The sequence below is a fragment of the Phaethon aethereus genome (assembly GCF_964289735.1).
Source record: "Phaethon aethereus genome assembly, chromosome: 1".
Classification (NCBI taxonomy): domain Eukaryota; kingdom Metazoa; phylum Chordata; class Aves; order Phaethontiformes; family Phaethontidae; genus Phaethon; species Phaethon aethereus.
The window spans coordinates 71397688-71419953 of NC_138575.1; the positions used below are offsets into that span (position 1 = coordinate 71397688).

The 22266-nt window shown below is 42.3% G+C and overlaps 1 protein-coding gene across 1 annotated transcript in view; it reads left to right on the forward strand.

Moving 5' to 3' along the window:
- The window catches only part of PTPRO (protein tyrosine phosphatase receptor type O), a gene marked incomplete at its 3' end in the record, with an annotated part of 156768 nt that extends 142777 nt beyond the window's left edge, over positions 1 to 13991 (forward strand). The window contains exons 18-26 of the mRNA XM_082014404.1: positions 1010 to 1045; positions 2571 to 2652; positions 3663 to 3753; positions 4260 to 4336; positions 6272 to 6406; positions 7117 to 7239; positions 8799 to 8953; positions 11385 to 11520; positions 13887 to 13991. Of these exons, the coding sequence (XP_081870530.1) occupies positions 1010 to 1045; positions 2571 to 2652; positions 3663 to 3753; positions 4260 to 4336; positions 6272 to 6406; positions 7117 to 7239; positions 8799 to 8953; positions 11385 to 11520; positions 13887 to 13991 (940 nt within the window). The remainder of the gene's footprint in view (positions 1 to 1009; positions 1046 to 2570; positions 2653 to 3662; positions 3754 to 4259; positions 4337 to 6271; positions 6407 to 7116; positions 7240 to 8798; positions 8954 to 11384; positions 11521 to 13886) is intronic.
- Between the last annotated feature and the right edge of the window lie 8275 nt (positions 13992 to 22266).

Below are 22266 nucleotides of genomic sequence, written 5' to 3' on the forward strand. Positions count from 1 at the left end.
CCCAGGAAAAAAACAAATTATACTACTAAAATCCTTTCTGAGTAAGCAAGAATCTATTTGTGCTCTGTGGCTGGTTTAACAGAGTGGATCAGGGTTTTCATACCTCTAGCCAAATTATTCCAGGGTGCTCACTTTGTACATTTAATCTGATCGATTGCTTAACTTTTTTGTGGCAACAACAAAATGAACACCCCTTCTCCCCCCAAAAAAACCCACATGGTGGTAGCTAGTGTAGTGCGGTTCTTAAGTCCATATCTTATGGGTTATACTGCTTAATACACTCATAAGCTTGCTTGCAGCTATCCCTAGTGAATTATATCACTTATAAATCATGTGAAGACAGTGTATTACATGACTGGCATAATTATCTCTAGCTGTTAAAAGTCAATGAAAATTATCTAAGGTTTAAGCCTGAGTCCCACTGAAGGCAGTAGGATATTTGCCATTGTCTTCATTGTTCCGCTTAAGTGCGTTATGAAATGGGTGAGAAACAGCGTTCAGGCCCTTTCCTTTTTCCTTCACCCTTCCTTGAATCTGTAAGTGGTGGTCTCCTCCCTTTACCCAACAGACGCTTCTCGTTCCCGGTTGCTCTCGAGTGTTGGGACTCAGTTTCCCAGCCCGCTAGATGTGGAGCGGAGCATCTGAGGGGCACCGTGGTGCCCCGTCCCCTGCAACAGCACAGCCCCGGGCCAGGCTCGGGCCCCGGGGACTCAGCCCCAGCCCGCCTGAAGCCGGTGGTGCTGCTGGGTCAGGATTTGCAGAGGACCCATTGCTTGTGACCCTTTCACAAGCAGGTCCTTCTCGGAGCCACAGAATGGAAAACGCACCCCATTGGTGTCAATGGGAATTCTGCCATCAGCTTAAAAATGTCCAAGGTATTGTCACCAATCTCACCCTGAGTATGATGGTGACCAGAAAACATATGTTCTTAAATCAGTACTAACTTTGAATGAAGACTATACAATAGTTTAATATATGAATGAAAAACACTCTTTTTTTTTTCTTACAGGAGTAAAAATGGATTAAAGAAGAGAAAGCTGACCAAGTATGTACCTTCTTTGATATTTAAAGAAATAAAAAAATATATCACCAGACTAAACATGCATTATGGAGTACATAGTATAGTGATAATGCAGTTACAGGTATAGAAAACTTCTTGATAAGCACATCCTGAGAGAGATATCTGAAGGCAGAAAACAAACAATAATTGGCCAAAAGCAATTCTTATCAATAGATAGGTTGTGGTGAAACAGCTCCTTACTGGTAGAAAATTGGTTACCAGGGAAAAGGTCAATTACCCAACTTAGTGATTCCAACAAAGTTTATCCTTAGTTAAAAATGACAAATGGTGAAAAACTGGGATGCATTTGTTTCTAGTGAAATTTCCCTCTTGACATGAGGCTCTCATTATGGTTGTTGCTAGAACATTATATCATTAATGCTAACAGGTAAACGGGAGTAATTAAGTGGTGATAAGACAGGTTCCTTTGGGCACATTGCCTCAGAGTAAATGAAGAGATTACTGTGTACATACTTCGGTAGCTTGTAAATTAGAGCAGGATAATTAGGTGAGGGAAACTGTTTACCTGCATTCTGTTATTCAGAGTGCTAGCCTAAGTATTTCTCCATTACGTTCAGAGGCTGTGCTAGTGCTAACAGACCCTCACCCAGTGAAAAAGTGTGTGGAATGACGGGAGTCACTAAATCAAGGATAATTAATACCTGCTGAAGCTCTGCATGGTTTTGTATAGTTATATGCCACCTTTTTTTAGCCACCGTCTCTCCAGGAGAAGAATTTGACCTCTAATGACAAATGTGTATAGTTCTCAAAGCCAGCAGAGGAAGCGGTCACGGCAGTGGCATCTAAGATGCTATTTTAAGCAATTTTTTTTGTGGACTTCCTAAAGAAATCAAAACCTAAATATGAAATTCATTTTCCTGTGTGAGCAAACTTCAGATGAGTTTTAAAAGTGTCTCTGCCAGATATGAAAATATCTGAAAGCAACATCTGACATGACACAAGAGGCAACTTAAATGAAGCAGGCAGCTGCACCGGTGTCAGAAGCACGCTGGTGGGGTGATACTGGGAGTGAGTCTGCAATGGGGTGCTGGATCACCTCTTATCATGGTGCCACCCGTGCCTTGGGGACATACCCACCTGCAAACATGATTTAGGGGCCAGGGAACTGTAGGAAGGGTGCATGGGCCATCCCGCTCACCTCAGACCAGTGGTTTCCCTTGGGCAGGACAACTCCAACCCCCTCAAACCAGGGTGCTTACTACCATCAGCCCCAGCAGCTGCAGCACTGAGCTCACACAGAGGGATCAGCACCCCTCTCTCAGCCTCTCCTTCTGGTGCCGTTACGATATGATGCCGGTAGTGAGCAATATTTGATGGCACTGAACCACAAGGGGTTTTCTTCTTCTTTGTTGTTGCTTTCTATCATTAACAGTTGCAAATACATATTTATGACTTAATAGTATTCTGGGGGAAAAATAGAAAAAAAAATAAAATAGAAATAAAAAGTTGGGGTTTTTTTCTTATTTTCTGTGTTTTTTTTCTTTTAAAGCCCTGTCCAGTTGGATGATTTTGATGGATACATCAAGGATATGGCCAAAGATTCAGATTATAAATTTTCTCTGCAATTCGAGGTAAACCTGTAGGGACTCTGTCCTCTATCTGCCATGCCTAGATCATCTTTTTCCAGATGTTAGGTTTCCTGTGCTTGGTGTGTTTTATGTGCACTGTTGCTAGGTAAGCTTCACTTCCAGTTCTGCAGAATTTAAAACTGGACCTTGGTGTCATTAAAGACTGCGTTTAGTAAGTTGATTTGAGCAGATCATCACATTCGATTCAAGGTAATTGTCAGACCAACACACATCCTTTAAGATTAGGACATGCTGGCAACACAAATTGAATTCAGGATTTTAATGTCTTTATTTTACTTATTTTGAGGAGAAGCATTGTAATGGGAAAGTAACATAAAAAATCTCTTTAAGAGCAAGGAGGTCTCTCTAAGGCCAGTTCAGGTATGTTCACTTAATTACCCAGAATTTAAAGTCAGTTTAGTAGTGTAAAACTAAAAACCTCCTATCCTAGGGCTAGCTCCCAGAAGGTTAATCATGGAAAGGGAGTGGGGATGACTGTCAGGGTGTTACCACCATTCTGGGTGGCTGACATGTTCCCTTCCTGCCAGTGAAAGGTCCTCTGAAGCGTCATATATTAGATGTAGCTAGTGACAGTAATGGCTAGAAAGATCTTCCACACATTCCCCAGTATCAAGATCAAAAGCCACTTCAGGACTTGAAGAAAAAAACCTTTAAGTGGGGCAGATGACCACCACAGAAATAGCTTACCAAGCTCCCGGTTTGGCACTGTGTTGGCTAGTTAAGTGCGGGTAGAGAGGAGACGGCCGCAGTCACGGCCTCGGGTGGCAGCAGTGCGTTGGCAGCCTCCACAGGAGAGACCACATCGTTCCTCTCCAGCTGTTTGGAGCCAAACTCAGAGGCATCAGATGAGGAAAGTCAGCGTAATCCCGTTGTCAGTTTATAAAGCGATTCATGAACGTTTTCAGTCTGGTATCTGACACAAGTAATCATAAAGAGTTGTTTTTTGAGTGTTAGTGAGTTTGACCTTGGCGTTTTTCTTTCTGTTACCTCAGGAGCTAAAACTGATTGGGCTTGACATACCTCACTTTGCTGCTGATCTCCCCATGAATCGCTGTAAAAATCGCTACACAAATATCCTGCCATGTAAGTACAATACACACAGGCTCCTGCTAAAGTCTCTCCAGAGGGAAAGAAGAGTTTTAATAAGAGAACTGGAGAATCAGGACAGATTTTCTGACTGATAGAAGCCTGTTCTAAAACCTGTCCTTAGAGAGAAGCAGGCACTAGATATTTTTTCTTAGCTTTGAAGACTTAGCTTTCTGGGGATGTTTATCAAGACAGGAGTTTGGAGATGAGAAACACAAGGTTGTTTCTACTACTGAGTAGTGCTACTGTATTTTTCTTATGATTTTATTGAAACCTAAGAGAGCCCAAAGGGATGGCAGTTGGAGGGTGTATTTTGCAGAAGAGTAACGATAGTGCGTCCATGTAGTGTTTACTGAAGCAACCATTGCTCCCTGTTGGTAAATATGAGCATTTTCTATTTTTTAATAGATTTTATTTTTCATTTTTATAGGATTAATTTTAATTTTGCCTAGTTGGAGATGAGTGCCATGTTTGAGAGACAAATTATTTTTTTCCTTTTACAGATGATTTTAGTCGCGTCCGGTTAGTTTCAATGAATGAAGAAGAGGGATCTGACTACATTAATGCCAACTACATTCCTGTGAGTACAGAGACTTGGTCAGTGTAAAGAACAGTGTCCTGCTCAGCAGTGAGAGCATGTCACCTGCAAATAGCACAATATCTCCTGGAAGCTCAATCATGTTCTCAGCATCTCCTTCAGCTTCCAATATTTTGCCTACAGGGAACTGTGCTTTTCATCAGCCATCTAAAAAAAAAAAAATAATAATGGTGGTGGGGATGATTTTTGGCCAATTTTGCCACAGGAGACTGGGTGAGCTGTGAATCTTTGTGAAACCTAGATTGGACTGGTAGAGAAATGGAGAGGAAGTGTTAAGCGGTCCAGTGGCTTTTTAAGAAAGGTAGGAAAAACATAAACTACAGCATCCATTTAGAAAAAGACCTGTCACTTGGGGACCATAGTCAGATGAGCATTTCTACACCCGTGCCCTGGACAGAAGACAGAGCTGGCCCTGGCTGTGCCGGAGAGAGCTGAGTCAGCGTTACAGAAAAGGGAGGACCCCTCAGATGAGTCAGCGGAACCACTGCTTTGTCTCTGGGGCATCGCCCGGGCAAGTACTGCTGGGCACTGCGCTTAGTTTCTGTGTGTCAAGAGCACGAACCTAAACACGCAAGCTGCTCGCAGTGAATAGAGAAAGAAAAATGTTGCAGTGTTCAAAAGCATCGTTCACAAATCCAGAAATTTCCACGACATGGGATTATGGATAAGAGGATTTTACGTAGCGGGCCTGTTTGGATTGGTCAGGTCTGCTTTTTACAGTTTACATCTCTTTAGTTCTACTTATAGTATAATGCTGACCGTAGAAACTGGGGCAGACAGGTCATCTTAATTCTTGGCTTTTCCTGATGACTGCTTCTCCACTGAGTACCTGCCTCCAAACACAGACACTAGTGGTCATCTGCGTCTCTGTGGCAATAGAGATTTGACGCTTAGGTCAGACAGAGCCCGTGCAGATAAACAAACAGCAAATTCTGTGTAGTGCAAAAACTCGAATTGAGCTGACTTCTAGAAATCTCTAGAGGAAGCCATTCACAGAAAGTGCTCCCCAAATTATGAATATTTTTACAATCCGCATACTGGTGGCACAGAAATTGCCCCATTTACATGGGATCATGCTGTGTGTTGGATGTATCTTTTGCTCTTATTAGGAATATCAAATAACTTTCCAAATAACTTTCCAAATGTGGTTTTAATGGTACAATCTCAGCAAATATGGCTATAGCAGATGCCAAAATGGCCATTCTGTGGATCTTTTATTATAGTCTTTATAATGGTCTTTTGGTTTTGGGGGAGGGGAAGGTCTCTTTCCAACTAAAAGCATATTGATAAATATAGGAGAAGGAATACATGGATATAAAACATCTGAGCTTAAATAAAACATAACAATGATAATCTGTAAAAGGTGTTGACTCACCATGTTCTCTATTAATTTAATCAGAATTCTAATTAATATTTTATTAATTTAAATCCTTATGACATAAAGATGTGCACATACTCCTGCTCATTGCTACCTTCCATTTACATTAGTGACTAAAAATCACCACAGACACTGCTTGGGGTGAGCAGGCTCAATGTCTATAATTGTTTTGATGTTTGTAACTAAACAAACCCTTAGATTATGAAATCTGGAAGAAAATGGAACTTTGATTTAGGATTCTCATTACTTGTTTTTTTAATGTTGCCTTTCTTGTTCTCAGGGCAAAGGATTTGTATAATAACAGGTTCATCTTCTGTCTTTCATTCAGATTGCTTATACTTTGGGTGCATCAAAAACTGGCGAAAGTTGTAATCTCAAAATCAATACAAAAAATTATGAAGGAGTTTCTTTGTATTAGAAATCACTTTAAAAAGTAAAAAATGAACTTGAGCAAGCTAAAAAAATACGTATGCCAGAGAAAAATATGTGTTCTGAAGCATTAATCGTGTTGGTAAACAGCACCTGTCTTTGTTTCTTAGGGTTATAACTCACCCCAGGAATACATTGCAACCCAGGGACCACTGCCAGAAACTAGGAATGACTTTTGGAAGATGGTTCTCCAGCAAAAATCTCAAATTATTGTTATGCTTACTCAGTGTAATGAGAAAAGGAGGGTATGTAGCAAAATCTTGCACATAGTATAAAAGAAAGTATTCTGAAAACATACTTATTTTCTGGTAGGTGAATTTCTTTCCCTTGTTTTCTGATCATGAGGCAGCATCGTGACAAGGACTGGAATGGCACTTCATTCACTTACGGCAGGCGTTTCAGGATGGTTAAGGGACTGGAGCATCTGACATGTGAGGAGAGGCTGAGGGAGCTGGGACTCTCGAGCCTGGAAAAGAGAAGGCTTGGGGGGATCTTGTCTCTGTATAAATACCTGATGGGAGGGAATGGAGACAAGGGACCCCTCACTGGTGCCCAGTGACAGGACAAGAGGCAGAGGTCACAAATTACAGCATATTAAATTCCATCTGAACAGCAGGAAACACTTTTTTACTCTGAGGGTGACTGAGTGCTGGCAGGGGTTTCCAAGAGGTCATGGAGTCTCTGTCCTTGGAGATATTCAAAAGCCATCTGGACATGGTCCTGAGCAACCTGCTCTAGGTGGCCCTGCTTGAGCAGGGAGGCTGGACAAGATGACTTCCAGAAGTCCTTTCCAACCTCAACCATTCTGTGATTCTGCACTTTTAAATTTAAATAATAATAAAATACAAGTGTTATGCTTTATATTTTCCTTGATATCATAATATATATAAATTATAATATAATATAATTATAAATTCTGTAAATACAAATATGTATGTATTTATTTCCCTTTCAGGTGAAATGTGATCACTACTGGCCTTTCACGGAAGATCCTGTTGCATATGGGGACATCACAGTGGAGATGCTGTCCGAGGAGGAGCACACAGACTGGGTTTATAGGAATTTCCGAATTAGCTATGTAAGTGAAACAGTTTGCATAGCCCTGCTAAAAGACTGGGAGTGATTTCGGTCCAGCCTTCTTTAACTTTTGTCCATTTCTGACATTCAGTGGGAAACACCTAAGAGAAAGATTGATGGCCCTACCCTCACCCCAAATAGGGAAATGGCTAAATCACAAAACTTTCCCCTAAAATTGTTGTCTCTGCAAATTTCTCAGCAAAGTGCAAGACTGAAACAAAAGTAAGACCAGAGTTCTAGACATTTCTGTGCTGCCAATAATTAGTGAAAACGAACGTGTAAACTCCTTTTCTTTATCTCGGGCATATCTTCTTGCTATAAGCTATTCAAAACTTGAAAAATATCAATGTAGAAACTGAAAATATTTTTCAAAAGGGCAATTCTGCAATATTCATATATTCCTATAAAGTATTGAAACACCCGTGAAAGCATATGATTTCCGAATTAAAGCTGTTCAGATTTTCAAGCATTTCCTTCCAGCTTTGCTTTCTGCACCAGCTCGTTGCAGGCACCAGCTTGTGAAGGAGAGGTGAGAGCTATGGAGGGGACATGAAAAAAGCTGGGCACTGGCACGTCAGCGTTGGCCCAGGACCTCAGTCCTAGCCAGCCATGCCTGGCTGGGTTACAAAGCACGCACAGGGTGCAGGTTAGGAGCGCAAATGCATAAAACACGATGTGTTGGATGTTGGTATCCATTGAAAATAATGACGAGGCTGCAGTTTGCAGCTCAGGTAAACTGTCCTTTACCAAACCCAGGATAGCTACTTCAGGGTACAAAAGAACCGATCCTGTTTTTTAATGTCCTTTGCCTAAAGGTCTGCTGGTGCCCGTGACTGGAGAGGGATTACTGCAGTAGGGGCATTTAGCCTGACCCAGAACGGCAGAACTAAAAGCGTTGCTTGCCGTGGCTTTTGGTGATGACACCCCCCACCCCTCCCCATGTTTTGAGTTCATTTAAGTCTCAAAGACAAAACTAATAGTGTTGAGGATCTTATTTCACCTAAAGCCACTAGAGTTTTTAGCATTATAAACCTTTTTTTATAATAATGGGCATTTATTGAAATATTTCCTCTGCCCCTCTAATAATTTTTTCTTCCCTTTGGGTATTTTGTTTTCTTTGAAACTTGAGAAGAAAAACTCTCAAGAGTCCCGTCTTGATTGTTTGCCAACAGCGTTGTTCTTTATCTGTGGCAAAATGAGAAAAGGAGAGGGAATGGAACAGAAAGAGGAATAAAGCCTGAACTTGAAAAATGCAACAGTTCTTGATTTAAAAGCAAAATAAAATCGAACCACTGTGAGGAAAAAAAGCAAAAAAATCAAATCCCAAACCCAGAAGCAAGGATTCATGCCTTTTTGGTCATGATGGCCTTATACTCCCTCCCCTTTTTAATCACATAACACGTAAATTCATTGCCACTTTTTTGGCTGACTTTACTTTCTTAGGCTGTATTTGGGGGGGGGGAAACCACAACAAAATTACAAAAAACCCTCAGTCTGACTGAGCGTGACTGCACTGTTAAAGCTCCTGTGAACATGCTGCTGTTCTGCTTTTCCCATTAGGCTGATGAGGTGCAAGACGTGATGCATTTTAACTACACTGCCTGGCCAGACCATGGTGTGCCCACGACCAACGCCGCCGAAAGCATCCTCCAGTTCGTACAGATGGTCAGGCAGAAGTCGGCAAAGAGCAAAGGCCCCATGGTCGTACATTGCAGGTAAATGCTTCAAGGAAATGGAGAACTGAAGGATGTAACTTGTTAAATCGGTTGGAAAACCGTTGGAAGGGGAGATCCTGGGGCTCTGCTTACCTGTTAGCTGGAGACGGTTCTCTCTGGCATTAAGGGTAAAGGATTAGGCCCCCGTTTTGACTACGGTGGGGCTGGGATTTCAGCCTGCAGCCATAGACTCAAAGGCATTGCTTTCTAGAGGAGAATCATATCTTTGGATGTTATAAACACGTGGCTTCAGGAGGTGCAGGAAGCCATCCTGATGATTGACACCTGCTCAGAGCCTGCCCCTGCCATCCCGTTTCCACGCCTTCACGATACGGGCAACACAGTCCATCCAGCCGCCCGCCGCAGCACGCTGCTGCCCTGCAGAAGCGTGTCTCCGCGCAGATCCTTCTCCTCTGGTCGCTCGGCTTTCAGTGCATTCTGGAGGTTACATGAAGAGCACTATCCTGTGCTAACAGTAATACCACTACCCCATAATAACCCATATATGGGTTTTTTTGAGGTTTTGTTTTTGTTTTTTTTTTTTTTTGAGAAAGGTTGTTTTATATGCTATCAATCAGATTTCTCTCTTGTGTGTCACCTGGAGGTTTATTCAGATGCTTACCTACTCAGCCTCTCTGGGGGCAGCTGCCGTGTTCGTGATGATATCATACCAGGTTGGTTCCTGATGCAATGCTCCCAACTGACTTCAAACCCCTTTGTGGCTCCCAGTGCGAGAGCTACTCGCAACAGATTTCTCAGAAATACGTAAATAGATTGCAATGGATGAATGCGTGTACAGTATGATGACACACTCCTGATAGAAGTTGAGGCTTGGTGAATCCCTCTTGCCACCACTCTGCACGCTTTCAAGAGCTCCTTCCCAGCAAACAGTCTTTTATACCAATATCGTTGCTAGTTTCCAGATAAGGCACTTAGTGTTCTACTGGAGTGCAAAACAACAGCATTTGTAAAAGTAAGTCCTGCAGCCCTCCCCTGTCACTTAATGGAGGAATTCGTAGGGAGTATTGTTCTGGGAATCCTAATATCCAGAAAGGTGCAGTAAGCCACAGAAGAGATTTATATGTAGTGCTGTGAAATCAAGCCTCTCATATAGCACTTAATAGTTCTGGGAAGGAATAGAAACAAGCGTCAGAGAGCTGGGTAACAACTGTAGTATTTTCTTTTTAATTAGGATGCTTCTGACCGCAGAGAGAGGGGTTTTCAGGTAGTAATTTTAGAGTATACGGAATGTCTTAGACCACGTACTTTAAAAGCAGCAATGCTATGAAATTAGTGGAAGAGGGGAAGAAAGAATGTATAGATCAACTCCTACAACAATTGTTCTCAAATGTTAAAGATGGCATAGAACTGACATCATTACAACTTCCCCATTTGTTATTTATGAATTTATCAATTGATGAATCAAATAAGTAGATCAAAAGCTCCACTGTATTAATCTCATTCGAGATATTGACTTTTTTTTTTAAACACAAGCAGAAAAAAACAGCCCTGTTTAGTGAAATCTATGTTGAACTGTGTTGAGATGAACTGTTGCACTTCGTTGCAAATACTTCCAAGGCTTTTCTGAAAAATGATACAAGACAGCAGAACGAACTTTTGCTAAGACACACACTTCTATCCTTAGAGATGATGTTGGAAATCTATGTGAAGCTCTATAAAACCTCTATAAAACCTATAAACCCACACCCATAATGAAATCAGACTCAAGCATTACCTGTGGAATCACGATGCAAGGATTTACAAGCACATGAGAATCTCTAAATAAAAACAGTGTGTCTTTAGCCACTAAGCTTCCCTTTGCAGGGATGAAGATTTTGGCAGCTGAGTGGCTGCTGACTACTGCTGTCTCGCGCTCCCAAGGCATACTTAAGTCCCGGAGCGTAGACCCTTCTGGGTGGTTTGTCCTGTGAGGCTGAGCTGCGGCAGTGCAGTTGCAAAGCCGAGGGCTTGGCAGTGTGGGGAGCCGTGGAACTGAACCACACGGGTTCCACCCACCCCAGCCGCCTCCGTGCAGCAGCCACTGCCGAGCGGGTCTCCGCAGTCATGGCTGCAGCCCCTGTGGTTGGAGATGTCTAACGAAACCTTTGAGGGGAGCAGTGGAAGTGGGAAGAGCCCGACAGCTACAGGTGGGTGAGGGTGTGCGTGCACATTCTGCACGTGGGTGCGTAAAGGGGAGTTTCGGAAGGTGAAATAACTGCAGAGCCATCCGTTCCATACATTCTGGCCAGACGATGTACGGAAGGGTGGCAAGGCATTAAATCCTACAGATTAACCAGCCTGTCTGACCTCAGATAAGCTACTGATTGATTATCTCAGCGGCAGGACACCTGCTTTTTGCAGTACCTCTGATTTTCCTCTGTGTCCCCATCAGAAAAGCCTGACGTGAGATGCATGTCTGTGTGTGTTGCAGTGCTGGAGTGGGGCGAACAGGAACCTTCATAGCCCTGGATCGGCTCTTACAGCACATCCGTGATCACGAGTTCGTAGATATATTGGGCCTGGTGTCTGACATGCGGTCCTACAGAATGTCCATGGTGCAGACGGAGGTAAGATCAGTTCGCTTCAGCGTTGTGAATGTATCGTCAGATCTATTTCATACCTCTCTGTAGCGTGTTCATGTCCAAGGACTGTTGTTCCCCCTGAACGCTTGACAAAACAGCTATGAATAGATACAATTAAGTTTTCATCTTCCTTGTAATATTGTCACGTTATTAATCTGCTGCATAGGTGGGTCTGATAATACGTCTACAGTCTCACTGATATCTTCCAGAGGGGATGAGTTATTCTCACTTTTTGTGAAATTAATATGCAAAAAATGCGTTAGAAGAGATTAACATATGAAATTTTCAAACCATTTGGAAAATAATTGGGCTTGCTGAGGGGATTAATGGCTCATGAAATGATATCAGTCTTGGACAGCCACTCACGCTTGTTCAAGAGGGTATCATCTGGCCAAGGGTTGGAACTCAGTTACACAATGGCAATACAAATAATAAGCAAAACAGACAAAAGAACAGTGAGTCTGCCAGGCACCCTCCTTGTCCCTCTCCCTGCCCAAATATCTACTGGATATTTCTTCTTCTATTTTTAAGGTAAATGTCAGGAGAATAGTCATACTGTCAGTATAGATAATGGAAAAAAATTCACAAACTCTTTTTCCAAAGCAGAAGCTTCTGTGCATCTGAAACCTTCCCAGTTCCTCTACTAATGAGGGAAATATTTCACGCCTGTTGCACTCTGCAGTGGTCAGACACGGTGTATAAGCTGGCAACCTCCATACGGTTGGAAATGCCACCATCACTGTTTGCAGGCTGGGTCTGGTAGATAATCTGCTGACAAGGATTATTTAACCCAGAGCAAAGCAAAGAAGACTTAGCAGGGAGAGGAGCAGAGGAGGAAAACCTGCAGTGACAACAACTAGCATCTAGAAATGAAAAAAGGTCATTATTCTCAGACCATTCTGGGTCATTCCTATCAAACTACCATTTTTCACCCCAATTCACTAAATTAATCCAAAGACAGATCCTTATGTTAACACCAGAAAAACAAATCTTGACGGTTGATTTCAGCTGCAATTGTCTTATCACTCCAGAGGTGATGTGATTTTTGGGGGGGGGGTAATTATTTTTTTTTCCCCCATGTACAAACTTCTTGCCTGCCTGGGGCTGATGCGGAGGTCTGGGCTTTGGCGGTCGCTGAGCTCCTGCTGCTCCAGGCAGTGGCCAAACCTGGCCACAGAGGTCACTAGGTGGCACTGGCACTCAGGCACAGGGGCCACCGAAAAGGCTTTCCTTACAAAACCTGAAACCACACACGGCTCACCTGGGTTCATGTTGCCTCGTACACTGGAAACTTGGCAGTGTCTCGCTGGGCAGTTTAAAAAAACCAAATGGCCCAGGCCCAAAAAGGAGGTTAGATTGGAGAATATCCTGAATTGAAACCAGTCAGTCCAAATTAGTGGGTGTGAGGAAGGAAATCCAGGCATTTCTGTGGTCAAATGCTTCCAACATGCTTCAAACTCATACTGGTATCTCCTGGCAGCAGCAGACCACTGGGGACAGGGGCTGAAATCCAGACTCAGGTTCTGGGACAGTGGTTTTTGCTTGAGATCTACTTGCTCCCTGTGCCTAGTGCACATAAAGCTTAGTGTAAGGATTCATCAGGGTATGCCTTCTCTCTCTTTGAAATCTAAAAGTCATCAGTTAAGGTTATTCCAAATTGAATTACAGTGTTTAATCTGTGTGATGATATGCTTAGAAAAGCCAGTCCGTAACCAAAATCAAAGATCAAACCACAGTCCCACAGTCTTGTTGCATAAAAACCTGTCCACAAATATAAGGGGGCATGTGATTGACCCGACTGACTGACAGTGTCATTTGCACAGAGGTTAACAACTCCCCAAATGATTAACTGCTCTCTGAACAAAATCAGGTTTCAGCTTTTATTGGTGAAGAAGTCAAGCACTAAGAAACATGAAGTCCATTGAAATATTTCAGGTGCATATGTGGCGTGGATGCAATTTTTTGCACATAAAGCACTCGTGTACCTTGCTGGGAGTTAATTCATTTTCAGGCAATATAAAGTAGGTCCACCTTAGTTCAGATCCAGCTGAACTTTCTGTTCTGTTCTTCTATTCTATTCATCTTCTGTCATCATTCAGGTTATTAATAAGTGATTACAATGCCAGGGCGGCTCAGGTGGATTTTGTGCCTCCCCAGCTGCTATCTGTAACAATTGGGGGCTATTAGTTTGGGAGCAGACACCTCACTGTACATGGCGTGGGGCTGAGGAGGGGGAGATGGGGAAGCTGTGCAGGCTGTTACTGTGAACCGTCAAACTGTTTCACTGTTTGGGTGTTTGTCATGCTTTCCGAGGTGCAAAAAATGCTCACTCATTTGGTCTTTTCTTCCAGGAACAATACATTTTTATTCACCAGTGTGTGCAACTGATGTGGCAAAAGAAGAAGCAGCAGTTCTGCATCAGCGATGTCATATATGAGAACGTCAGCAAGTCCTAGTTCAGAGTTGCAGGTGGTAAGTCAGGCACGCGTGCCGTGCCCACAGCCTCGCGCCCCCGCTGCTCGGCAGCAGCCAGCATCATGGGTGTTTGCTCCAGGAGCTGGGGGTGTGGAGTTCTCCGGGCCTCATCCCCCTCTGAGGTGGTGTTCCCATGGGGAGTGCGAGGAAAATCCCTGTAGCCTCTCGCAGTAAATTATCCGCTATACTTTCCACGGCACTGTAAGAGTGTATTGGCTCACCCGCCATCCAAAGAAAAAGAGAATCTGGAAATCCTAAGCCATTTAACCATTCCCTGCCACTTGTCCGAATACACTGTACAAAGTTCAAAGGAGGGGACAACTTTCAGTCACTCTCAAGTCACTTGCCAACCACCAGGTTACCACGGCCAGCAGAGGTTTGCCACAACAGCAAAGCCTGCTGGAGGGCGAGGCAGTGACCAAAAAGCTCTGACATGAAACGCTGGGGAATATTTTTTTTTTTTTTTTCCATAAATCTTGAACCAGGCAATAGGAGGTGTCTCAGACTGGTACTACCATTAGCATAAGCAAAGGGTCCGTCTTGCTTTTCCACTGAGCCCCAGTGCCTGAAGCCCAGCTGCGGAGTAAAACCCATGGCTTTGACCTACCAAGTGGTTTCCTTGTGGGGACAAGCTGTGAGGATGCACGTCACTGCTGTTTTAAGGCGATGAGCTTTAGTTCATTAGGTGGCAGTAATAACCCATCCATAACCTTAATATTTGCTTTTGGGTGAAGCGGGAAGCTACAGACTGTCAACAGAAGCTGGCTTCTCAAATAGCTGGCGGAGAGCTGGGCTGTGGGCACCAGCACCAGCCATCTCTGCTGGGTGGCTGTGGTGTTGCACATGCGTCTTTATTAGCTTCTGCGTACACCATTGCCCTGCCCGTAAAATGAACCCCCTTTGCCTCACTTTTCCTCATGTCTGGTAGTTCACCGTCTACCCTGAGTCCTGGAGCCCAGCTGCTTGTACGGGTGGGCTGCAGCTCCAGCCTGTATTGAGGGCTGGTAAAAATAAATGCCAAGAACTGTATTTATTTCCTTTTTTTATTCACAAAGCATTCTGTTTGTTTGGTTCCAGGTGAGACCATGAAGCACACCCATCTTCCCTTGCTTCTGATTTTTTTTCTTTTGATGGTTTGAACAGCCAGTTGTTCTGCCGGGAGAGATCGCTGCTTTGCAGTACACGGACAATGAAAGAAAGAAACTTTTAACTTTCCGAAGCACTGGGGAGACAAAGCCTTAACGAGCCTGCGGTGTCTTTTGAACTGTTTAATTTCTGGACTTTTTTTTAAAATACGGGACCAAATTCAACTAAACAATAGGAAGGAAATGACACTATATGTGCATAATATAGATTGCTCCAGACTGTTGGGTTTTTGTTTGGTACTTTTGGTTAATTTTTTTAATTTGTTTTTTTCTGTGCAGGTTGAGCTTAAGGTTAAAGGAAGTGCAATATTTTTTTAATGGTTGACTGAAGAGCTTTCTTCATGTGTCACTGGTCTGTGCTAACGTCCATAGGAGAGCAGGCATTGTTAGTATCTAATAATACCTCATTAGTGAATAGCGAGGCATGAACATACATGAAGAAATACAGAGACTGTGAAGATAAAAGGGGGTGGAGGGGCGGGGGTTGCTGGGTACATGGATTTGACTGTTTCCTAGAGCACTGATGTACGTGGAGTCTGGGGGGGGGGAGCACAGGACCCAAGGAACGGACTGATGAGCAGAAATCCAATCCATGAAGCCTGAAGCCGAGGCAGGCAGCCGACACTGAGACATGGGGTGGTTTCGGTTCTTGACTGTGCTACTACTAATTAAGCAGAGGCATTGCTCTTTTTGCCAACCTTTTCAGTAACACCCCTGATCAGGCTCTTATTTTAGATGAATCTAATCGAAGGCCAGCCGAGTTTCAAGCTGGCATGTCTTAGATTCCATTACTATAGCGTTTAACTGTCCGAGCAGTCTATGGTGCCTATACTCCTCATTTGTTTATTATTTTTAATAAGTATTAACCCCGTGTAAAAACGTGATGCTGATTGAGGTTGGGGGGGTGGGGGGTAGGGGGAAGTGCTTTAACAGATTTAACTATATCTCCGAGCCAGGAATTCACGATGTTACAAAAACAAGGTTTTGGCATGTGAAGGGCTGGCTATCGCTTTATTGCTACGAGGCTGCCAAAGCATTGGTACGGATTCCTGCAGGGGCTTCGGGGTCAGGGTGGGGGGCTCTTTTCTTTTTCACTGCCAGTTTCAGTTTTAGTCAGAATAATTAGCTTTTTTTTTTTTTTTTTTGTCTTTGTATAATTCCGGTACATCTTTGTGTATTGTGACATGGATGCTGTCAGAATGGATGTTGATGGCATTTTTGTAACCTGTTGCTTTGTGCCACCTCATTGGAAGTTAGCAGCAATGGTACTCAATGTAAACAAAACAAACTTGAACTGAAAGTAAAGACACTGGATTGCTTACCTGTGAAGTCACTATCAGCAAAACGGCAAATACACCCACAGCTGCTTTTTATTCAGTCACCCCCAGGCCTGCTATCGTCTCTCAGCGTGTAATTCAGTAGCTCAGCTACTTCCAGGAGCCTGATAACCTCCTTCAGATGATATTTGAATTTTTTTCTTCCAAAGAGTTATTCCACTAGCAGGTAAATAGGTGTGTATTCCTTTAATAGCTACTTCATCATCATGTTGGTTACAATGGAAAACTTCCTTCAAACTATCATCTCATACAGATTATGCAAAACTGCATAGACTTCCATAATTCCCCAAATAAAACAGGTCCTTGTGAAGGGTACTGAAGAAACAGGACTCTACCTCTGGTTATTAAATGGGTATGATATGAATTGCCCCTGCTTTTCTTTCCATGCATCTAGTACTGTCTCCACTAAGCCCAGTCCTACAGAGGAGATGCTGTTTCTCTAAATAAGATGCAGAGAGATGGATGCAAAAGGGCAGAGCGGCCTCTCTTCAGGGGGCAGACTGCTAACAAGAAAGGCTTCAATGGTACGTGCTTCTTATTTCACCAGGGCACCTCAGCTGGAGGGCTTGCCATTTCAGTAGGAACAGCAAAGAAAGATTTGTCTGGCCTCATCTGAACAGAAGACAGAATTGAGCGCTTGACCACTCAGACCTTGCCTTCACGCTTTTTTTAAAAATGTATTTCAGAGTTTCATTATATGTTTACTCAGAAAATATGTTCACATCCCTCTAGAGAACTAGTAGGGGTAAAAACCCAAACATCTATGTTCCTGCTTTCTTCTCATCTACTGCCTCCTCCCTACCCCTGGCCCATTGCCCATTGTGTCTACATTTATTCTGTATCGTAGACCAGAGTAAGCAGGTTGGTTACTTTCAAAACATTCATGTGCACACAAAATCTCACTCTGTGAGCTGGTTGTAACAGAAGCTTGGCTGAACGTGACAGGGTACAAGCTTGCTGCAGAGATGCCAAAATTGCATTGTTGCAAACAATACTGCCTGAATAGCCTGGATTTACTAGACAGTTTTCGACTACATGTCAAAAAATTATTCCATTTGCACGGTAAGAGTGCAAAAGTATTTTTCCTTTCATAGCTACTTAATCACAAAATCAATTACAATGAAAACTCTTTCTTTCAGAAAAATACCTTCTCCTGCTCCATCTAGTACGCAAAACAGCGTAACTGAGCGTGTTGGGATAGCAGTGGAAACCCCCTCTCCTGGAGTTCAAGACATAAGTAGAGCAATGAAAGAGTCAGAGTGTCATTCAGAATATCTTGCAGAGCCTTTTAGCCTGAATCGACATGTCATACTTTTTGGTTTTACCTTGTCACGCTCCTTGAAAGCAAGTCCAAAAGAACAATGTTCTGGACTCATGCTGCATGTTGATATGGTTTCCAGCACCTGTCAGAATGAAACTCTCAAGTCATCACAGCTGTAAAGCTGTCTGAAGTTTCAGGTTTTATAATAGATTTTTGAATTATGGGCTTCATGCCTATAGGTCTGCTAACACCATAGATGCTCTATATTGATCTGCAGCTCTTACAGCATCTATTGACCCAGATGTATGCCACAGCAGCTCTGCGCAGTGAGTGACCATTAACTGAAACTAGGGCAGGTTTTCTCCTTGCTGCCTCATGCTGTGCGTGCTGCCATGGGAGGAACAAAGGACATGCCTTTGAAGAGCTAAGAAGCTTTGAGAGCCACATGTGAAAAGTGCCATCATCTCCTAGCATGCTCTGTGCAGTGAGCCCTGATATAGTTGGGTCTTCAGAACTGTTCCCTTACATCTTCACACAAGGATTAGGAAGAGGTTGGGAAGTCTTACTTGTGCTTGACTTCATTGTACAGGGTTTTTTCCTGCACCCAAAGACAACAAATGTTGCCCCTTGTCAACTACTCAACATCATAATCCCACACACCAAAAATGGCCCTTTCCTCTCTCCTCATTCAGTTCATTAACCACAGTCACACCACCTCCCTCCCACTCCTAACTTTTTAAAGGTCTCCTATGAAAACAGTAGTTTCATTCAGGCATGCAAAGCTGTTGCTTCTTGTGAGAGGGTAACAGTGCTAGTGCTGTTGAAATGGGTGCGGGGCAGGTTTTGAGTTTTGCTGCTGCTGCCACAGGCAGCAGTGGTGGCTAGGAAGCATGTAGGAAGTCTGCACATTTTATTTTACCTCATCTTTTAATCTACAAATATTATCAAAAAGTAGAAGCACAGACTAATATCCTGGTACTGCGTTTAGTCTGGATGCTGAGGAAGTAGTAAAGGGCCAAAGTTGCAACCTAAGCATGTAACTTCAGAGAACCTGAAGATACTGAAGAGCCAAAGGCAGCTAAATAGGCAGTTATTAGCTAGAACTTAACATGGCAGCAGTAAAAATTCAAGACATTTGTGCAATATTTAAACACAGACCCCAGTGCACACTTACAAATTCCCTCATGCTTGCACTCCACATACATAACACTGTTGCTTGGATGTGAGGCCGAGCACAGAAATAGTCTCTCAAATACTCTTGATATGTCAGACTTGATCCTTAGACAGGACTGCTTGTTTCATGCTTTAGACACTACACAGACTTCACAGTTGAGGAAAAACAAAAAAAACTGGGCCCCTATAAAATTGTGGCTTGGCCAGAAACATTCCCATTCATAATCATGTTTCCCGACTTCATCAGATGCAGCCCAGGACAATCAGTGGAGATACCTGCTTGAACAAGGGTCTGGTATTCAAGCTATGTCTTGCTTCTGTACATGTCCTAAAACCCTGACAACTCAAAATGCCTTCAATTCTCACAATTAAAAAAAGATAAAAATCTGCTAGTTACAGGTTTCCTAATTAGAAAGGCTTAATCCACATCATACCAATTATTCATGGGTTTCCGATTGTTCCCTTGGTTAAATTAGCAAAATATTGATGTTATTGTCCAGCAAAGTACTTCCAGGGACACATTCAGAGTTTCACAAACACTGGTGAATACGCTCAAAGGTCACTGGGAGGTCTGCCCGTTTCAGAATATCATACCATTTTGGCTGTCTACTTCCCCATAAACCATTGATTTCTGCGCTTATGTCCTGCCCCCCCCCCCTTTTATGTAGCACAATGGTTTGGAGCAATAAAAGTATGTATAAAAATCTCATTTATAGATCACAATTTGTCTGAGCAAAGCACTGTTTAAAACATTTGAATTGCTAGATGTAAATTCTTCCACACATCAGTATCGGTTAGAAGTGTTCTTTACGAATTAAATGTGAGCTTTCACAGTGGAAGAAGCGCCTTGCTGATGTTAAAAGGTATGTGCTTAAAAAACATAAAACTGCTGAGTGAACTTACACTGCTAAACCTCCCTCCCTCCACCCAGTTAAAAAGCCAGACTCGATGGCAGCAAAATTGTAAAGTAGTTCCTACGTCACCAAACACGCCTTCTTTTTCCACATCTAATAAGGTGCTTTTTTGACATTTAAAAACCTGCTTTCTTTCCTTTTCAAAGACTTTACACTAATATTTTAGAAAGATGTGATACATGAAAAGAACAAAATCCTCATTGTTCAAATCCTAAAGAAAACATTTTGAATGTAACTCTGCATTTTACCATTGTTTTCATTTAAGACACTGAAAATTTTGAAGAAAACATTGTATTTTCATTTGATGAACCCCAAATGAGATCTCCTTTTGATTTCTCATAACTGCCAACAAGCTGAAAATTCAAAAACCTGCACAGAAGACGGGTGAAGCTCCCTGCAGTGCCTTAAACCATCAAGGAAATTCCAGCAAAAAGGGAAATATCTGCCTTAATGCCACGCAGATTTCACAGACCAACTCAGGAATCATAAAGTCTAGTACAGCAAAGTTAAAGGGTAAGACACAACTTGTGTCATACTGGGTTGATAAGTCATTAGTAGTTAATTTGAAAACTATGAAAAAAAAACCACAGAAACAAACAAATCAACCAACCTCCAGCCCCCCAGATTATTCTGCTTATCCCCCTTAAGTATACGGAAGGGGCTTCCCATTTTCCTTCCAAGTATCTCCAAAGGTGTCTCTGAGCGCACTGACCACATTCAAACTCATCTGGCTCTTTCTATACAACTCAACAGCTACACAGACACCCCAGCTTCAAAAACCCAGTTGTTTTTTGAAGCCTCAAGAGATGAAACATGGGTGCCTCCTCCAAGGCCAGACGCCACAAAGTCTGAAGAGCCTCAGAGCTGATGCCTCCTTTGGGGCAAAAGCAAACTGTCTGCTGAATGCTAGAATAAGCCTGAAGAGAATATGAATATTGGGTTCATATTTTGGTAATTAACAGGGGGAACCAAAGGTGTAGATAATCACCACAGTGTCTTTTATGGAATCAAACATACTTTCCAGAGAAAGTACTTTTAAAAAGTTTCCTACTCCCGTACTTACAAGTAACAAAGCATCTATGTAAGAGTAGCTTCAGATCTTCCTTTGTTTTCTTAGTCATTCACCACCCAGTGTAGGGGACACTGCTGTACGGTGAACACTCCAGGCTGGGTATGGACACTTACTAAGGGAGGGTGGGGAAAAGGAAATTTTAAATGTGAATCAGAGAATACATCAAGCCTTCGGACAACTGGGCTTGACCTTCAATGCCAGGACAGGCAGGGAGACAGACGATATTCCCCCGTAAAGCTACGTCTATGGGTTGAATGGATGCAGTTATCATGCAGATGTGCTGGTTCAAATGTTTCCTACAGGGGGAAAGCAATCAAGAATCATTGTTTCTTTCACTAAGACATGAATTCTTGTCTGTCTTAGGCAGTTGGAGTCTTCAGCTTGGGATTTGTCACTTCTTGACCCGTTTCTGAATAAGACTACATTTATATGACAGGTGTAGAACCTACGTACTTTTCACAGGCATGAAGAATATATATTAAATGTAAAAATATACACAGACACATAACAAACACACAGAAGAAGTATTTCTAAGGACATTTACAATAAATGGCACTAAACACCTTTATTAAGAATTTAAATTTTTCTTTTATGAAAAATGAATAGGATGCTTTTTTCCCTTGTACACAGAGGAAAAGCAAACTAATGGCAAAAAATCAAGAGCTCTTTCTTATTTCATTACCACCTTTGTAGCCACAAAGATACAACTATTTAACAGACAAGAAATACTGTTTATTGCAAACTTTAAGCTGATTCATGTGAAAAAGGCACTATGATACTTAATCAAACTAGATGATTAAATCTGTCTAAATTAAGTGATATATTATATATAATACATATATTATATATAAAATCACACAACCATGTGAAATTTTGTGACAAAAACCATTGCATCTTCAAAAATAATATTTGCTGGAAGGGATGTTTCCTTTTCTCACCTTTTTGCCTCCAGGAATCCACTTTTCCAAAAGATTAGGTTTATAAAGGAACAACAGCTTTTTACATAAGGAAAAACTGACATCTGGGATCAACACACAAAGAAGTCTAGATTATACACTGTTCTTTTGATGGGTTAAGTTACAAACAAAAAAATGCAAGTATATTTAAAAAAAAAGTACTGTGAATTGTTTCATGGCTACCTACAGCAGATCTGATCACCTCTTTCAGCTGAGTTGTGTTACTATTTTTCTAGTCATTCCTTCTTGTACAATATTATAGTTCATCACGAGTGAAGTATCGATAAAATCAATGTACAGAGTATTATTTTGCTATAAACACCATCATTAGTAATAAAACATCTTGGGAGTGATGCAAGAAATATTCAGTCTATGTCAGGCTGCTGTTCATTCTCTAA